The sequence below is a fragment of the Hakea prostrata genome, chromosome 2, assembly GCF_041222555.1.
Source record: "Hakea prostrata isolate BN-2017 chromosome 2, UWA_Hpros_2, whole genome shotgun sequence".
Lineage (NCBI taxonomy): Eukaryota > Viridiplantae > Streptophyta > Magnoliopsida > Proteales > Proteaceae > Hakea > Hakea prostrata.
Window position 1 is genome coordinate 5,488,633 of NC_142601.1, and position 20,109 is coordinate 5,508,741.

The window sequence follows — 20,109 nt, forward strand, 5'->3', positions numbered from 1 at the left end:
ATTTCAAGCTCGAAAACTGATCCGCGTGTCTATTGATACGACACAACCACAATCCCATTCATGTCATTTTATTATAGAAAATGTAAAGATTTATAGCTCTCACTTGGGCATTCGGTACATTATGTCGCCGATTTATCGGCAAAATATCGAGATAAATCGGCATGTCGCTGTAAAGAGCCTAGATCATGAAACTAGAAATTCATCTTTTTACGACTTTGACTGGAAAATCGTTGGATGAAGTCTAGCCGATTACATTGTCAAACTGGCTAAACATTTGGCATCAAAAAATCACAGAATCTCTAGCTTTCATCTCCACCTTCTCCGACTTCACCAAATAGTTAATTTTCTTCATTATCTCTCTCTCCCTCTCTCTCTCGCCCTTCACAGGCGATATCTATTTTCAAATCTTTCCTCAGTTTCTCTTTAGTTTCAGAAAGTGCCTTTAGTGGGTTGCGTTGACTTAGCCACAGCTACTCTCTTCTCTTTTTCCAGTGAAGGCGTGAACATTGTGTTTGAAAGAGAAAGGGAGAAAAGTTAAAGAAACCTGTAACTTGATCGTAGGAACCATCCAAACAATTGTTGCAACCAGTCACCATCTTCTTCGCAACCTATCATGCTATCCAGCTAACGATCGCCTTGACAACGAAATAGTGGAAAACCTACCACTATCAGGAGTGATGCATCTTCACTTCTTCGAGTTCGGACCCTTTAATCCTTTCTTCAGATTTAGCGATGAAAACCTAAAACCCCATACGAAATAAATAAAACCACCGCAAGGCAAAAATTCACCAAGGAATATCGTGAAACATCGTCCACATATCGGTCAGAGTTAAAAAAAAACGGCGGAACAGTAAACAGATATATCGAACATTGCTTGCGCATTGATTAAGAATTTTAACTATGTTGTAAGTGATAATTTTCTATTTTTTTTTCTTTTTCAAAATTGCCTTTATGACGAGAAGAGTTGACTTAGTCACAGTCAACATTTTATTCTTTTCCAATGAAGGCATGCAATGGGTAACCACATTTCCTGTTGTGACCTAGAGGAAAAAGACGTGTCTTGATTGAACTTTTTTTCCCCTTAAAGTTCTCCATTTGAAAAAAATTCATGGCATGTATTCATGTTTTTTTGGGTCAACTGTATCAAATTTTTTTCGAAGATAAAAAGTCATATTTCTTTTTGTTTTCGCCATTTTTTTCACCAAATGAAGTTGGATTAGTTACTCGACCAGTCTAACGATTGAATTGATAATGAAATAGTGGAAAACCCATGAAAACTATACACAGGAGTGATGAAATATAAGAACCAATATATGTTAGTCTTCTAATATCGTGACACTCTTAGGCCTGGTTTCTCTAATTGGGGCAGTTTTCAACAGTTTTATCAATGAAAATGATTTGTACCGGCTATGTTATTGACTAGGGTTGCTTTTATTGCAAAAGATGGAGGTGGAAAAAAAGAATTAGAAAACAAAAAATGTGGACCCTATATTAATAGGGTGAAGGAAACGGAAGAAAAAAAAATTGAAAAAATATTAAATGTAAGTTCCATTTTGTGACGAGCTTTTTGCCAACTTTCCCACCCGAGCCAAACAAACCACACTTTTAGAATTTTATGAAAAATTTTATTTCTTCAAACTTCCCACCGCCACCTTTATTCCAACAAAAAAAACAGTGCCTAAATTTTCATTTCACCAGGAAACACGAGATTTTTCTTAGGCTGCGTTTATTTGCAAAGGTGGGGTGGGAAAAAAGGGGTGGAAAAAAAAACATGTAGGTACTATGTATGTGGAAAAGTGATAGGGGTGAGTTCCACTTTTTACTTTTCCCAACTTTCCCACAAAATCCCATCAAATATGTGAGATTTTAAAATGGCATGGGGTGGAAAAGTTGGACTGCCACATCAGCAGACAAATTTCATTGATTCAAGGAAACTTATCTCCCACTTTCCCACCCCAAGCAACCAAACAATCTACCATTTTGGGATTTAAGGGAAAAGTAAAGAAATCTACCTTTTTTCAAGAATTTTCCCACCCATTTTTTCCCACCCCACCTTTATTCCAGCAAACAAACACAGCCTTACTGAAATCCAGAAGGAAAGTTCCAGTCTGTAATAAGAGTTGGGGTCTTTTTGGTTCTGAAAACGGATGCCAATGAAAGGAATTCAAAGTGTTCACCAACTTTATCCACATTAATCGATTCAATCATTCAACTACAAACAAACATTCCCGGCAGCTCGAGTCATGGATTCTAAAACTCAAACACAAACTGGCATGGAGAGCTTGGGAGCTATTTTATTTCTGCTGGAGTAAACCTCATCCTTCAGCCTTGTCTAATGGAAAATAACATACTTTCATTATGTACTGACATATCAAAAATAAATGACTGCTTCTATATACTTTCTACAATAAGGACATCAACAATATACGGTATCTCAGAGACAGGATTAAAAGAAACATTACGATTTTCTAAACCCAAGAAAAACAAAAAGAAGAAGAAAAGAGGATTGTCCCCCACATAATAAATTCCACAAATGATTGAACAAACTAACTTTCCAATGCTAAAAATAGTAGTTGCAAAGAATGGTAAGGAGAAAAATACAAGCACTCGCCCTAATTATCTTCATGATTAGTCATTATCAATTGGAATCGCCATTACCTCCAGGACCTGCCCTTTCTCTCTCTCCCTAAAGTCCGAATTTTGATCCTCTTAAGACCCACAGCACGCTGATCTTTGAGGAGCTTGAGCACCACCAGCTGCTTGGTCAGATGGGTTGATTCTGATAGTCTGAGGCTGCAGTCCCACAACAAATAAACATCAGATCAAGCAAGATTCCTTTCGAAAACCTCATACATGTAATAACATAACAGCCACATAAACCTTTGGCAGGATGCTCCAAATATTCATAACCTCAACAGGGTTAAGAGATGGAACAAATAACAAAAATAATCACTCAAAATAATGACAACGTTATACCTCTGTCCTGGAGTCAGTTTCTGCTAGCCTTGTCTTTATATCTCTTGCTATCGAAAAGAAAACCTGCTCAACGTTCAAATTTGTCTTCGCACTCTGCAATAGGCAAGTGTTTTTCAAGATATAGAGAGGAAAGCAATAAGTAAAAAGTAATACGGTACTTCCCATCTGAGAGTCAATGTCAGTGAGAAATTCTACTCACAGTCTCAAAGAACTTGATACCATACTCATCAGCAAGTGCTTGGCCCTTTGAGGTAGGAACAGCCTGGAAAAGGATATAAGGAAAGGTCATCCTACAGAAAAAAAGAATCAGAGAATATGGAAAAAGCCCATGAATATCACCAGATCATTCTCCACTCTCAGGGTTCCAGCAAACTAATAATAACTCAAAAACAAACTGCTTCACAGCCAATGAGTTCAAAGATCACAATGAACTATTGTAGTCAAAGTAATTCGACTATAAAGGGTAGCAAAGCAGAGCTCACCCTTTTGCTTTCGTCCATGTCAGCCTTGTTCCCCACCAGTATCTTGTTGACATTGTCAGAAGCATGCTGCTCAATGTTGCGGATCCAGTTCCTAATGTCTGTGAAAAATAGTTTCAAAAGCGATATGGTAGTCTCAGTTCCCCTCAGGTGATAAATTGATACAGCTATCCAAACTTCAATTAATAACTCGAGGAAAAGTAATCACTTACTGTTAAATGATGACTCATCAGTAACGTCATATACCAGTAGAATACCCATTGCTCCACGGTAGTAAGCTGCAGAAGAAAAGTACTTTAAGCAGGACTATTTGAACATGCAAAGATGTTTCTGGGGCTTGCAAAAAAAAAGTGGACTAAATTATTGTGACTATCTATAAGGGCATTTGAAGTTGGTACATCACATCAACAACTACTCAGCCTTATTCCAACTAAATGTAAGGTTGTAGAATCCATGTAAAAGGGTTTGGCTGAGTCGCTACATGGATCCTTGCCCTCCAATCTTTTTCAGTGCCAGCTGCCAACCTGACACGGTATATCACATGCGTCACCATAATAGCAGTACTGAAGATTAGGAACAAACTACCCATGAACCCCAGGAAATGTAATCAACCCAGTAACAGAATGATCCTAACAATCTAATCGGTACAATTCAATTCCACAGTTCATCAAATTCTAGTGCACTAATAAAGATGCATAACATAAGCATTGGCTGCCATTTCACCCCCAAGATCATTCAATTTGAAAATACATTGTCGACCATTTTTTCTAGACCCAACAATATCCAGAAAAATAGGGGTATAACTAATATGAGACTAAGCATCAACCTGTTGTGATTGTTCGGAAACGCTCCTGACCAGCTGTGTCCCAGATCTGCAGTTTGATCCGTTTGCCATCAAGCTCAATTGTTCTTATCTTAAAATCAATGCTGTCGAAAAGAATCATTTGCCAGGTGATCAGGAAACCAAACAAGAAAGAACTATTAATGCATGATGACAAGAATGATTCAAAGCACAGACCCAATGGTAGTAATAAAGCTGGTGGTGAATGAACCATCTGAGAAGCGCAAAAGAAGGCAACTCTTGCCCACACCTGCAAAGGAATATGACAAGGAAAGACTAAACTCAGAATATATATATATTGAAATCTGACATGCTTCCAATTTAAAAGCATTGAAATTCATAGAAAAGAAACCCAAAACAGCTCCTCCATCCACATATGGCATTCAACAGAGTAAAATTGCAAGAATTGTTATAAGAACAAAGACTTGATCAAGGCTACTTGTTATCTGGTTGAAGGTGAGACTGGGTTACTCAGTACTGTGAAGACTATTTTTATGACTATTTTCATGACTAGTCTTCAAGTGGAAAAATGTGAATAGTGTGACTTAGATCATCCAAACTATTGATGACTTGCATTTAAACCTATGAAATGTTGGCTTTTGAAGACAATGAACTGAACATACTTAATGCATTCAATCCCATCCGAATTCAAAAGAAGTGAAAGTGTGAAACTAAGAAATCATAACATACATATGTTTTAAAATGAGAAATTTTGGACGAGACCCTCCATGACCATCTTTAAAAACATGTGCAACATAGGTTTGTTATCTCACTCTCCATCACCTTTAAATAGAGGGAGGAGATGTGCTTAAGTGATTCCAACTTTAGCATCCAGAGAATGGGATCTCAAATATAGAGTAGGCTTCTAAGTTGGGTGGGTTATCACTAATAGGGTCTCTTTGATGTATTCCCCTTCTGTATTTCCATCATTTTGGGATGGGCAGTGGGGTAATATTGTTAGAGTGGATCCCACATACACTGTGGGTGAGGTGTGTGATTTTTCCTAAATAGTGAATCAGTTCTATGTGATTGCCCTATGGATATAGGCCACCTGTCAATCCATGTAAATTGTGTCTTTACATTTCCTTCTTTCTGTATTTCGTCTTGATTACCTGTCAAGTTTGTACATACCAATTGGTGTTGGACGTATTTCCTCTACAATTGGTATCAAAGCCCAAGGTTAATGAACCTTGTCAGCACATGATTGATGTCAACGTACTTGTATCGGCTTCCTACGAATACTTTGTTACTACAATGCTCTATGGAAAAGACACCATCCCTATGGAAGATTTCAAGTCTTCATTACCCATCAAGACTTGAGGAATAGAGGGTCCACAAAAAACTTAGAAGTCTATTTGTGAGGGGAGAGCGCACAATAAGAGTTTTGATAGCAAACGTAGGTCTAAATTCAAATTTTGATCATATGAAAATTTTGAATGCTAGTATTGCCATTGGAAAGGGCACATCAGCTTTAATTGCCCTAAACTGAAAAATAAGGAAGATAAGATGAAGGACAAAGCGTATACAGTAGCAAGTGTAATTGAGGAGATCTCATCAGCTGCTGAAAATGTTGTAGCAACGATGAAAGATGCCACTGACAGAGTGGATCTTGGATTCGATGTGTTAATACCACACACGTGTAAATCAAAGTAACTTTTTAATGTATAAAAAATTAATGGTGAAACAGGCTTGATAGGAAATGATATGCTTTTGAAGAATTGTGGGTATAGCCGTATAGGAACAATTCGAATCAAGATGCAAACCCAAGGAACGTAAACTAGGACACAACAATTCAAACCGAAAGAACATACATAGCATGATCTCAACACTCACCAGTTCAGCATTGATGTCAACCATCTTTTAGAGGCCTTAGACTAATTAGTCCTAACATATAATAATATGTAGTAATACAAAACATAATATAGATCCAATGGTTAGCCAATTAAATCCCAAAGAAAAATCTCAAAGGGTTGGGAGGGCAAAAGAAGAACTAGAAGACAATTTGATGTAGCCCAAGCAGAGCTACTGGAACAATAGGAAGAGGAGAGTGACTAACACACACCAAAACTAGTGACAACCACACGCAGAATTTTCTGTTCTGCCATGTTTCTGGAAAAATGGTGCAACTTCTTCTATATAAATCATATTGACCTCATTCAAAAACCAATATTTTAAGGACTCATAGATCCACAGCTTTTGTGTTAGAGTTTTCTCAAAAAAGAACTGGAATAAGACCACAATAAAGATGGAAGTAAGCAAATATGAGTAGACAAATTGGAGGATTTGGCAGAAAATGATGGGGATAAGTAGAACTTCAATGGTTTCTCTTCTAGGCCTCCATGAAAGCTCTAAGAGCATCAATACTTCCAAATGCACACTTAGGAAACACTCCACTCTTCAAAAGAGTGAAAACATTTCAACGTTTTCAAGGGGAGAACTCTTCAAGGTTCAAGGAAATGCACTTCAGGAAAAATTGTTCATTAAAAAACATGATGGCCTCTTATAGGCGAAATAGAGGAAAAACTATCTGGTCACTACAAATCTCAACTCTTGATTGCAAATGAGTTTAATGGTTGACATTTAACAAAAACTTAGAGCTAGCTTAGAAACTAGAAATATAATAAATAGTAAATACTTTCAATAACAATTGTTGTTCCAATGTTCTTTAAAAGCAAGCAACAATGAAGTAGTTTATTCCAATGTACCTTGATGCAAGCTCTAATGAAGTAGCGGTTCAATTCTTCTTTGATGCAAGCTCCAATGTAACTTGAGAATAACAAAATTAAATGGAAGAACTAGTTCTTACGCTGGAATGTACTTGGAACTAAAACTAGACTAGGCTAAAATTGGACCAAGCTTGAATACGGGCTGATCCTCTTCCTTCGATGGGTTTGTCATGTTGGGCCTTCAAACGGGCTGCATCATTCCCCCCCCCCTCTTTAGAAGATCCATCCCCAAATTCGAGTCTCCATCATAAAAAAAGGTCTCCCATGTAAGGTGTCAAGTGTCAAACATGGAACACATCATGGATCTTTTTGTCAGGAGAAAGGTTCAATCAAAAGGAATTAAGATTGATTTGTGTTAGAACTTCAAGTGGTCCAAGCTTTCAATCACATTATAGCTTCTAACAGGATGACACTCTAGTGGCAAATAAGCCCAAACAAGATCTGCAGGTTCAAACATAACTTCTCTTGTCAATGTCTAACTCATAGGATTCAACCTTATTATCCAATCTTTGATGTGCCTCTTTAAATTCTTCCAAGAGAGGTTAAACTTAATGGAGTATGGCAGGCACATATACACCTCTCCCATCGGCTTTGTTAAGCAAGACATATACAACATTAAACCCTTGAATAGTGCCATTTACATCCTTCATTGGGAGTAGATTTGGAGATGAGGTATTCAACTAAAAGACAGCTTAAGAGGCTCCTTACTAGGTACTAAAACAATTTTCTTTCCACCCTAAATAAAAGAGTAAGTTTTGTGATACTCATCATGAGTGATCTTTCTATCAAATTGCCAAGGATGTCCAAGAATAATGTGGCTAACATCCGTGAGTAGAACATCACACCATATCTTATCAAAATATATGGAACCAATCAAAAGATTCACAAGGCAACGTTTAGAAGCCGTTACTTTGGTACCCTTCTTAAACCAAGACATTTTGTAAGGGTTGGAATGTTGGATACTCCTTTTGTTCCAACTTCAACATGTTTGCAGCCATTTCAGAAATAACATTCTCACAGCAGCAAAAGTCAATAATTAATTGACATAACTTTCCCGCAAATATGCAAGCAGAGTGAAAAAAATGTTTGTACGAAGCCACCTATCTCCATTGACATACTTAGGAGAAAGAAAAATATCTCACCATGAGAAGCTCGCCAAATTCACCATGTATCACTTGTTCATCAATTCATCCTCTATATGAACTTCATTATCTTTTAAGTCATCTTGAGGAGCATTTCAATATTATCATCAAACTCATTATCCACCAAGTAAGCCTTTCTAGTGGGTCAATTTTTGTTGTTTTTATAGTTGCTAGCACAATGACCCATTTCTCCACAAGAGTAACAACGCAAACCAGTTGAAGAACCTTAATCAATTGTAGTTGTTTGTTGAGAATGTTAGATTGAGCAGAATGCTTTGTTGTATTGGAAGGATTTGAAGAAGATTCAACATATTTAGTAGCACTAGTCACAATATGTACCTTTAGTGGTTTGATTTGGCATAATAGCAGATGTTGTCTCCTAAAATGAGAGTTCTCCACCTTAAGTGTGTGTTGATCTGCATCTCCAAGATCCAAAATGTCAAGAACTTCCAAAGTATCTTGTATATAAATTTGAAACCATTCAAGTACTTATTTGGTTGAATCCTATAAGGAGACGTTGACAAGCAACAAAGAGAAGTTATGTTTGAACCAAGAGATCCTGTTCAGGCTTTTTTGCCACCAGAATATCATCCCACTAGAAGCTACAATACTGATCGAAATCTTCAACCACTTGAAGTTCTAGCAAGAATCAAGTTTCATGCCTTCAGATTAAAGCTTCCTCCTGACAAGAAGATCCATGATGTGTTCAATGGTCAACACTTAACACCTTATATTAAAGACTCTTTCAATCATAGTGACAAGAATTGTTGATAGACTCTTCTAAAGAAGGGGGAATGATGTAGCCCGCCTTGAAGCCCAACCAAGTAAGGAGATCAGCCTACATTCGAGCTCAGTCCAATTCTAGTTTGAGTAGAATTCTAATTGAAGAACTAGTTCAAATCTTTCACTTGACTTTGTTATTCTCAAGATATATTGTAGCTTGTATCAAGGAACAATGGAACACTCCGACTTACTAGGAGCTTGCATTAAAGATCTTTGGAACAAACTACTTCATTACAACTTGCTTAAGACACATTGGGATAACAATAGTTATTGGAAGTATTTACTATTTATTATATTTCTAGTTTCTAAGCTATAAGTCTTATGACAATCTCAACTAATTTTGCAATGATAGGTTAAGATTTGGTAGTAACTAGATAGTTTTTCCTCTATTTTGCCTATAAAAGGCCATCATGTTTCCTAAGTGTGCATCATTGAAGGTTGCACCCTTCAATATGGAAGAGTTGATGCCCTCAAAGAGAAAACAACCATTGAAGTTCTACTCATCCAATCATTTCTACCAAAACCCCCAAATCGGTTCATTCATATTCTCTCACTTCCATTCTCATTTCAGTCTTGTTCCAGTCCTTCTTTGAGAAAACTCAAACACAAAAGTTGTAGATCTATGAGTCCTAGAAATATTGGCTTTTGAATCAGCTCATTCCGACTTATATTGAAGATGTTATATTACTTTTCCCAAACCACAGCAGAACATAAAATTTTGCTAGTGGTTGTGATCAGTTTCAATGTGAGCTAGTCATTTCCAGTCCTATCGTTCTAGTAACTCTGCTTGGGCTACATCACAGTTGCAAAGGACATTGAAAATAAAGTCAAAACAGATTGACTCCAGACCTAATAACACTAACAAAGGTTAGGACTGCAGTACCCATATTACTGCCCATGCCAACAATGCCTTGGAATCACATACTAAGTCGCAGTTTGGTAACTTACTTTCACTACTAAGAAATTAACTGGAGGTGACAATAATGAAGTTCAGTTCACCTTCGATGTAGTGTCTCTTACGTTTGGGAGAAGATTATCCCCACTTTTTGTAGCTTAACTTCATTCAAATCAAATAGAAATATCCAGGAAATCCGACATTCTCAACAATCAAAGGGCAAGGTTGGAAAAATAAAAAGAAGCATTCCCTCCCTCCACAATCAATCAATCAGTATATACACTTTTCCTTTCCTAACTATATACGATCATGTCATGTGCATCTTTCCATCTCATTCTTAAAGAACTAAAACAATACACCACTTAGTAGTATATGATTCGTAATTGCATACTTTAACAAACAATGTTTGATCATCAACTTAGCTTCATCCACTGAGAATAACACAATAGAATATCCTATCACAACTCCTTACCCATTATAGCACCTGACCCCCAACCCTTAAAACAAAGAAAAGGAATAAAAATGTTATTCTAATGCTATTTTAGGAAACGTCCTAGAAATATACAGCTACATATGAAATGCAATAAGTACATTTGCAAGATACGACCAAAGAAACTCCAAAATACAATGTAATGACCAAGGTTACTACAATAAACTTTCATTTGAGAAATCAAACCACTCTATGTTTACAAGCTCATCATCACCCTTAAGGTCCATCCAGAAACCAAGCCAATAAAAGTTTCATACGCTAAAACCAAAATTGATATCAGAAGAACAAGGCTCATACAAGTCTAATAGCTGCCTTATTTAAAAGTTAGACCCTCCAACTTAATATCTACCATCCACAGATATGTCCTATCATCCAGTACATTGCAATTCACAACCTTCAAAAAACTAAACAATAAAAACAAGCCACAATTTAATAAACCACAACCCCAAATCCAATGGTGGAATATAAAACATCTTAGGCACACTTGCAGTCTTGCTGGAACTAATGCACACTACAGTAATAAAAAACATCAATGAGTTCAAAATGAATGATTTACATGTGCATAAAGTTCTGATCTGTATATTTATAGACCTAAATACCTAATAAACTTGCACACTACTACAGATATGTTACATCTACCCTGCAGCCAATAACAAGCGCATCCATTGTTTGACTGTTTTAATATTTCAAACACGAGCTTCTGAAGAGACCAACCATCCTTATACTACACTAACCCAATATATGCAAATAAAACACTTGTTAACCACACACAAGTACTTTCAGATACATGAATTAGGGGATGGTAGGAAGTGAAAGATAACTAAATTGAAAGTTCTATGAATAATAAATGTAAGCTGGGCACCAGCGTTCTTCTGATGGAACTTACATAATACCAAAAAGAATTAGGAGTCAAGTCAGATGAAAAAATCAATGCCAGAAAAAACCATCACTCAATGTATAGTTTACTAAGAAAATATATCTTATTATAGGGAAAATTAAAATCAGGGGTGGTACATATTTATAGTCCAAAATTCCCTATAGAGAGGTCCATAGCTCTATAAGATGGAAAAAATGAAGTGTCTTCCAAGTATACAATGAGCCATAACCAAGGTAAGTGAATAACTAAGAAACATGAAGGCAAAAGTAAAAATAATATATCAAGCAGGGCCAGCAAAAACTCGGGAAATGATGGGGTATTCAAACAAGGTCCAATTTAAGAAGGATAAATTGTAGCGCACACATGGCACAATCGCACACCTCTCCCTAGAAACAAGATAAACATGACAAATCCAGAATTAAAGCCAGAGGCAACAGATCTTGAATCCTGTAAATTGGTAACTATGAAAAACACAATTGCTCTATTAGCCTGAACAGAGCTAACCAAATTCATCTTTTGTTTTTCCCCCGTCTTCTTATTAACCCTGAACACCGCTCGTCGTATTGCTATTTTGAATATAGATCTTCATACTAATCTAGGGGAAAAAGGGAGCGTGTAAACCATGTTAAGATTGTTTCCATAACAACAGACATTTTAATAGGATCATCCATCCAATGTCATTCCACGTAGATCACAGAGCCTTATCTGCTAATAAATTATGCGAAGCCACCTGAATCTTCAAAACCAATTTCGAGATCCGTATGCACCATATAAATACTCTGACTCTCACTTTTTCACGAAAGCAGATCAAGTAACTAGAAACCACTCAGATCCCCAATCAAAAGTAAGAAAAACGAAACTCAAAACTTCCAGCCATATCACCAACCAAGCCAGGAAAAATTAAAACCACGAGTCTAAACACGATCCACGAGAGAAATAAACCAAATTCAATCCCTTACCGCTGTCGCCGATCAGAAGAAGCTTTATGAGGTAATCGTAATCAGCTCGAGCCCTAGCAGGTGGAGCAGCCATGGGAAAAAAACAAGCAGAGAAACCCTAAAACAATTTTGGCCTCTGCGTGTAAGCAAAGAAACAAAAATGAGTCAACCCGAAATGAGAAACGAAAGGAATAGAGCGAATTACGAAGAAGAAACAGTTCAGTAATGCGTAGAAGGGAAAAATACCAGAAGGAACAGAAATGAAAGAGCGGGAGAGAAATGAGGCGGAGGAGAGAGAGAGTGAGAGGGGGAAAAGAGCGTGTTTTGTCAGGAACGTCAGCAGTGGTCGGCCGTTGAAAATTATGAAGAGAGAGGACAGGTCAGAATGAGATTTTTTTTTTTTTTTCTTTTTCTTTTTCTAAATAGAGCCTTCTCATTTCTCATATCAGTTCTCCGAATTAACCTACCATCACCGGGTTTAAGGTATCTCACGGTACCATACGATACTAGTCAATACGTATCCATATTTGACCCAGCCAATATGAAACATCTTGATAGTTGAATTACACTAAAATACAATAGCCAGAGGGATACGATACTCGATACAGTATGATGCGTCTCTTAAAATCACCTGACCAATACGATACTTTAAACCTTACCTACAATTCCAAACGATACTAGTCGATACATTCATTCATCGGATGCGGTAGATCCCCCCAATCCGCCCTCCTTTGTGGTGGGGCGCGGGGGGGGGGGAGGGAAGGTGGATCTCTCCCCATGGGGGATTCCCATCCACTTGTGGCCCCATAAAATAATAAATAATAAAACTTTAAAAAATCATCGCCCTAATCCTATGGCCCCCCTGTAATTTATAATCAATAGCCGTCGGGAGCACAGAGATGATCCGGACTCATAAGAGTATTGGGTGTAGAAGCCGTCAGGGGAGATGATCCGAACTCGTGAGGGTATTGGGGGTAGAAGATCTTTAGTCGATATAATATATAGCAATGCATCTCTTTATTAAATTGCACTGAAAATACATTGACTAGTATGATATAATAGAATAACATATCTCTTAAAATTATCCGACCAATACAACAAACTTTGCCTACTAAATACGACCACTTCCCTCTTTTTGGCGTTCTTCTCTAAGCTGGTTGCAAGCTAGTACCATAGTTCGAAGTGTTGACGATATATCGCCATGTCGGAGTGAAGTGACACAACACCCTCCTCCGACACAAGGTCGACAGTAAGTCGACGATATAGCACCGATATGTCGTCAATGTCGTTTCTCTCTCCTATTTCTTGCATTTTATCCCTATCTTGCTCTAATCTTCAACATTTACGATTACATCTTGCTCCGTTATCGCTAATTATTACATTGCTTGTGTCGATCAAGCAAGGTTTCATACAAATCTGCAAGTTTCCAGACTTTCAGTTTAGCTCGCATACAACTGAGCATGTGTCGATTAAGAACATTAGTTTAAGTGATGTATTAGATCAAAATAATACTTTCAGTGTGTTTATTGGCCTCAAATTATGCTACACACCAAAATTCAAACTAAAATAACCCAAATATCTTTCAAAACTAGGGGTTGATTTTTCATCGATACCCCCTCCAAATATCACCGTGTCGATAGTGTTGCCAGCCACCAACACGGCGATACAAAACGATTCCTTTTTCTTTCTTTTTTTGTACAAAGGGGCTTAATATGGGGGATGGGGATATTAGTATGTCTCAACAGAGTCGAACCCACGACCCCTTCATTAAGAGTTGTTGGTTTCAACCACTGTTCGTTAAGCACGACCTCTTCGTTAAGAGTTGTTGGTTTCAACCACTAGAACAATTTTACGTTTTGCACGACCTCTTTGTTAAGAATTGTTGGTTTCAACCACTAGAACAGTTTTACGTTGGCCAAAACGATTACTTTAACCTTAGCTAATACAACAGGTGGCCCTTTACCAAACGGGCTAAATCCGGACAATTTGATAAAGTTGAATCAATTCGGGTACTATTTAACCTTTTCACAAAAAAAAAAAAAAAGGTAATATTTAACCAAATTAAAAACAAACCCTTGAAGTTTCATTTCTGGTGGAATAATTAGTTATGGCCCTTATTTTATGTCATGTACTTTGAGTGATATCATGGGTTACATTATAGTATTTCATATGGCATTTCAAAATTAAAGTAATATCATTTTTTGGTTTCTTTATTCTAACAAAGTTAAAATGAACATTGCACACCCCAGCTTAACAGCCTCTTAATTTTATTAGAAGTGAGAAAACTAATAAGAATTTCATAAAGAGCACGGTTTTTTTAGAAATTAAGCTATGATATAGAAGGACATTAGTAATTATCCATTTTTTTTTATTTAAATTAGTTATATTTATAATAATTATTAATATTTTAGGAATTGGTAGCTCATTATTTTCTAAGCTATTTTCATTTGACATACCAAACTCATTATATAATTTAATCTCAACATTTCTTGCCAATAATGGGCGTCAAACCCATGACCTATTAACTAAGAGGTATCGATTATTATCAACTAAACAACCATTTAATGTTTAACTTTTATCATTTTCTATTACCACAACAACTACAAGATTTTCCATCGTTTCTATGTATAATTCATTGGAATTTTATTGATGTGGCAACTAACCCAGACTCGGTCTTAGGTTTGTAAATGAACCAACCAAACAAAGCCAACAGAATTAAATGAGGGTTCAACCTCTAGTGAAAATAGCATGAGAACCTAGCCCATAATGGGAAACGCCCAATGAATCATGCTTGGCATCTCCAACAAGAAACCCACTATGGCAGAAAACTATGATCCATTTAAGGAAGCTAACAAAAGAGTCTAATGATGTGTTTGGAGACTAAGAAAGCTAACAAATGTACGATTCAAATTGAGAAATTGGAGACTAATGATGTGTTTGGCATGATTTTTTTTTTTTTTTTGTTACATTTTATTTTTACTCTATTGAAAATCAATTGTGAAAACCATTTTTGCCTCGAATATAAAAATTGTTTGGAAATCTTCAGATGATTACCCAACAACAAATACTTTTTATAACTAGGTAGATAATTACAAGTGCATTCCATATAAGAGAGAGAAAAAAAAATCGAGAAAAAAGGGATAAATAAAATCTAAAATTAAAAATTTCATAGTAAAAAAAAATTCAATTTTTAGGATGAGGAGAAAAAGTTGAAACTTTTGAAAAAGGATAATAATAAATAGAAAATAAAGAGTGAAAAATAGAAAATAAATACAATAAAAATAAGAATAAAAGAACATTATTATTAAGAAAAATATCACTGAATTTGCACATAAATAAGAATATAAAATTTCTTTAATATCAATATAAAATCCTTTTTTGTCTAAATATTGAACATTTTATTACTGAAAATAAGAAGGTCTGAATACCTTTTATACTCAGCAATTAAAGAAGATACATGGTCCAGAATTGAGGAGATTGTCAATTCATGTCGGTGGCTAGCTACAAGCCTGCAAATAACCGTTAGTAATCATTTTTTCAAAAAAATAAAAATGAGGAAGAGAATCGAGCATGGAGATAATTATTTATATTTGATATTTTAAAAAGAACGGATAGGTTTTACATAATAAAAATAAAAAAGATTGATTAAAATTCTAGGATAATGATTCAAAGGGTTGGATTAGGAATTTGGGCTAGATTTGGAAATAAAAGAATTTATGTTTCATTATTTTGGAGATCCAGTCTCTTCTAAGGAGATCAATAAAGAAATTTAAAACTTTAGTAGACAATCATGGTTTACCATAAATAATGATTTAAGTGAGAGAATCAAGAGAATGAGATCATGATATATGATAATTAATATTTTTTTAATTTCAAATTAATGGTCAGTATAGTGATTAAATAGTTCAAAACGGACCCAAGGAGAGGATAAAGGAATTTCGAGGTTTAATGGGCAATCATGGTTTTCTATAAATAAAGATTTAATTGAGAGACACAATAAAAGGAATGAGATAATTATTGTGATAATTAATGTTTTTTAACTTCAAATTAATAGTTAGTATAATGATTAAACACAAATCAAATTGAATGGACTAACTTTGACCTTACAAGAAAGTTAAATTCTGTGTGTATAATAACTTTGTGGGCAGGCTTTGTTAAAAAGAAAAAGAAAAAGAAAAAGAATCCTTTTGTCTAATTAAAGATTTGTCACAAATGAAAGTTAATGGACAATTTCAACCTTACAAGAAAAATATAATTTTTATTAGCTTTATTTTTAATAGCTTTATGAATAAAAAATATAATTATTTTGTCAACCAAAGATTTGTCATTTTTGAAAGTATACAGTATGATATGATATATTTAAAAAAAAATGGTGAAAATACTTTATTAATTCATCTTTTAAATCAGTTGCTTTGGAAAATTACAACGAGACAATTCTGAATCACCCAAATCGCTAAGACCGCGGAAAAGTCTCATCTTTAAAGCATCCATGAAGATGAACTCTGAGGATGACAATGAAGAAGAAACCCCAAAAAAACCAACCTATAACAAGACAAAAGCAACAATCACCAAAAAGCTACTCAATTGTTGACAAAAGTCATTTTGCCCAACATTATCAGTGAAACCCAGAGTGCCTTTGTTGTCAGTCGATCCATTTCTGATAATGTGTATTTGGCATATGAATGTTTTCACTTCATGAAGAAATCTACATTTAAGCATGGTTATTTTGCTTTGAAACTAGATGTGTGTAAAGCATATGACAAATTAGAATGGAATTTTATTAAGGAATGTGTAAATTTTTGGGGGTTTCAGGCAAAGTGGGTGTGGTGGATCATGCAATGCATCACCACCGTTACTTTTCAAATTAAAGTAAATGGTCAATTATTTGAGAATGTGGTTCCAACTAAAGGCATTAGACAAGGCTGCCTGCTTAGTCCATATATATCCATTATTTGTGATGAGGCTTTGTATAGGAGATTAAGTGCAAATGTTGGTATCCCTAGATTGCCCGGATTTTGAACATCTTGACATAGTCTTGTTATTAACCATCTTTTTTTGGCCGATGATTGTATGATCTTCGTTGTCTTACAAATTAATTAAATGCTCATCATATAAATTTTATTTTCTAATAATGCATGCATGTTTCTGACAACCATATTAATTTGACTAAATCATCTGTGGTGTTTAGTAAAGGTACAATTTCGACTGTTCGGAGAGCTATCACTTCTATTCTTTAGATTGATGAAGTGAGTTCCCATGGTACATATTTGGGTTTACCATCTACTTTTGGTAAACCTAGAAGTCAAATGTTTGCTTCTTTTTGTGAAATAATGGCTAAAAAATTGGCTTGTTGGAAGGGAAAACTATTATCAAGTGCTAGCAATGAAATACTAATTAAAACAGTTGCTCAAGCTCTCCCGACCTATGCAATGTTTAATATTTTTTTATTACTAAAACAGATAATAGATGGATTATCCCAACAAATTATATTTTTTTGGGTGAGGGAGGGGATCTCAGAAGGGTATTTCCTAGGTATCATGGGATAAGTTGTGTAAATAAAAAAAGCATGGTGGCTTAGGGTTTTGTGATCTCTATATTTTCAACAGAGCTTTATTAGCCAAACAAGCTTGGAGATTACTTCAAGATCCTAATTCTTTGTGGGCCAGAGTTATTAAATCCAAATATTTCTCTCTTGATGCTAAGTGTTAAAGGGGATGCTATTGGGGTTGGCGAAATTTATATGTTGGGAAATAAATTCTTAAAAATGGTCTGATTTGAAGTATTGGTAATGGTCAACAAACAAAGGTTTTTTCTTACCCTTGGATTCCTAATTTACCTTTGAATCGTATTTGGAGAAATCCACCTTCTGGCAGTCCTTATGGATTGGTGAAAATTCATTGACCTTCAAGATCCTGGGACTATTATAAATTGTAGCTCTAGTTTTCAACTAATGAGATTAGTGCAACTCTTAAGATTCCTATTTTATTTGAGGCCTTGCAGAATAGATGGATGTGAAAACTTACTATAACAGGTCATTTTACCATTAAATCTACTTATTTTATGAAGTTAAATGGCTTTTTGGGCTCAACTTCCAGGGGAACCACCTCTGCCCCTTTATCTTTTTGGACTAAAATTTGGAAAGCTCATATGGTGCCTAAAATTAAAATGTTTTTCTAGAAAGTAGGTCATAATGCTCTCCCTACAAATTTAAATTTGTTTCAAAGAGGTGGTTGTTATACTCCTCTGTGTCTTTATTGCAAATGTGTTCATGAATCGATTGTTCATATTAAATTCCATTGTCCTCTTGCAAAACTTTGTTGGAAAGTCTTTCCCTTTCGGTTGGATATAGATATTTTCCATGGCTATGACATTGTGGATTGGTGAAATTTTATTGAATTTGTTTTTCGGACTATTGGTATTTTAGAATTGGGTGCATACTATTTGGAGTGTAGTAGCATGGTTAATTTGGAAGGCAATGAATATTTATTTGTTTGAAGGGCTTGAACCGAGCCTATATAATTTTTTATAGTCCCTAAATGTTTTGTTGCAATATATTAATGGTCTATTTTTTTTAGGCAACTTCTACATCAGCCACATTTGGAGTGTTTGTATCACATATGCTGATTGCTTCATCAAATGCATTATTCAATGATTTGCATCTGCAATCGATGGAAGTTGATGAAATCTTTTTTTTTTTTTTTTTTTTTTTATTTTCTCAGATGGTTCATGGGATTCAACAACTTCTTGTAGTGGTCGTGGAGGGGTCATCAAGACATCATCTGGTTCCTTTATAGCTGCTCAAATGAAAGCAGGTTGGGCTCTATCTGCACCACAAACGGAGTTGGAAGCGATGTATGACATCCTTCAAGTTGCTCTTACTATAGAGATAAAAGAATATCAAGCTCTTTTTTGATTTTAAGGCCGTGGTCTCCAGTTTACATGGTGATTCTAGTGCTCTGGATTGGAATTGTTTAAACATAGTTCAGCTTATTAAGAACTTGTTGCTGGGTTTTGACAATATTGTTGTATCACATATTTCTTAGAGCAAACAATGTTTATGCCAATTTGTTAGCTAGAGGGGCCCGTTGTTTGGGTATGTTTAAAGTTTGGTGGATGCAGCCACCAAGAGGACTTGGTCATTTGAACTCTGTTCCTGATGGGAGGATTTCCCCAGACTTGTTTCTTTGAATGAATTTCTTTTTCTTTGTTTGGCCAAAAAAAAAAAAAAAAGTAATGGTCTTGTTCTAAAGCATTAGTATAACCTCCAGTATCTCTTGAGCACACTTAGTGTGTTTCGGTTTTGCCCTTAGTGTGGGGTACACATCCATTACTTCATCGTTGTTGCTCCATATGGTAGTAATTTGTGTTCCCTCGTCCTTAGTGAATCATGTATATATAGCATTGCTCTGAGTAAGTTGTTGCACCTCAACGTTTCCCATAAGTATTGGTATAACCTTCGATATCTCTTGAGCACACTTAGTGTATTCCAGTTTTGCCCTTAATGTGGGTACACATCCATTACTCCATTGTTGTTGCTCCATATGGTTGTAATTTGTGTTCCCCTTATGTCTGCATGCTGCAGACCGTTGTGAATCCTTTATATATAGTATTGCTCTGAGTAAGTTGTTGCACCCCAACGTTCCCATGACATGTTTTTAATGGATCCATTTTCCATTGTGCCCCATATCCACCTCATTCGGTTCCTTGGTTGATTTAGTCCTACACACGTTAGTATATTGTTATTGGTGCCTATGTTTTGTACATTTCTGTACATGCAAGTCTTTAAGGAATTGTAACCAGGGAGAGTATCTCTAGACCCTCCCATGATGTGGGTAAATAGGTGTAGGTCCCTACTCCATCCACTCACAAAAGCCAAAGTGGATTTAGGGTCAATTGGGTTCTGATTATCCTAGTTACATTTTTTTTCCCCGCTAAAAGGGTCATTTTATTAAGCGAAGAAAA

General features: G+C 35.7%; 1 protein-coding gene across 1 annotated transcript; it reads right to left on the minus strand.

Moving 5' to 3' along the window:
- Nucleotides 1-2,255: 2,255 nt before the first annotated feature.
- On the minus strand, nt 2,256-12,494 carry LOC149023447 (ras-related protein RABE1c-like). The gene is made up of 9 exons (XM_089143979.1): nt 12,394-12,494; nt 12,169-12,283; nt 4,474-4,546; nt 4,282-4,382; nt 3,668-3,733; nt 3,459-3,556; nt 3,176-3,238; nt 2,977-3,069; nt 2,256-2,793 (listed from the first exon to the last, which is right to left on the minus strand). The coding sequence occupies exons 2-9, from the start codon at nt 12,239-12,241 to the stop codon at nt 2,710-2,712; spliced, it is 651 nt and encodes a 216-aa protein (XP_089000105.1). The 5' UTR covers nt 12,242-12,283; nt 12,394-12,494; the 3' UTR covers nt 2,256-2,709.
- Between the last annotated feature and the right edge of the window lie 7,615 nt (nt 12,495-20,109).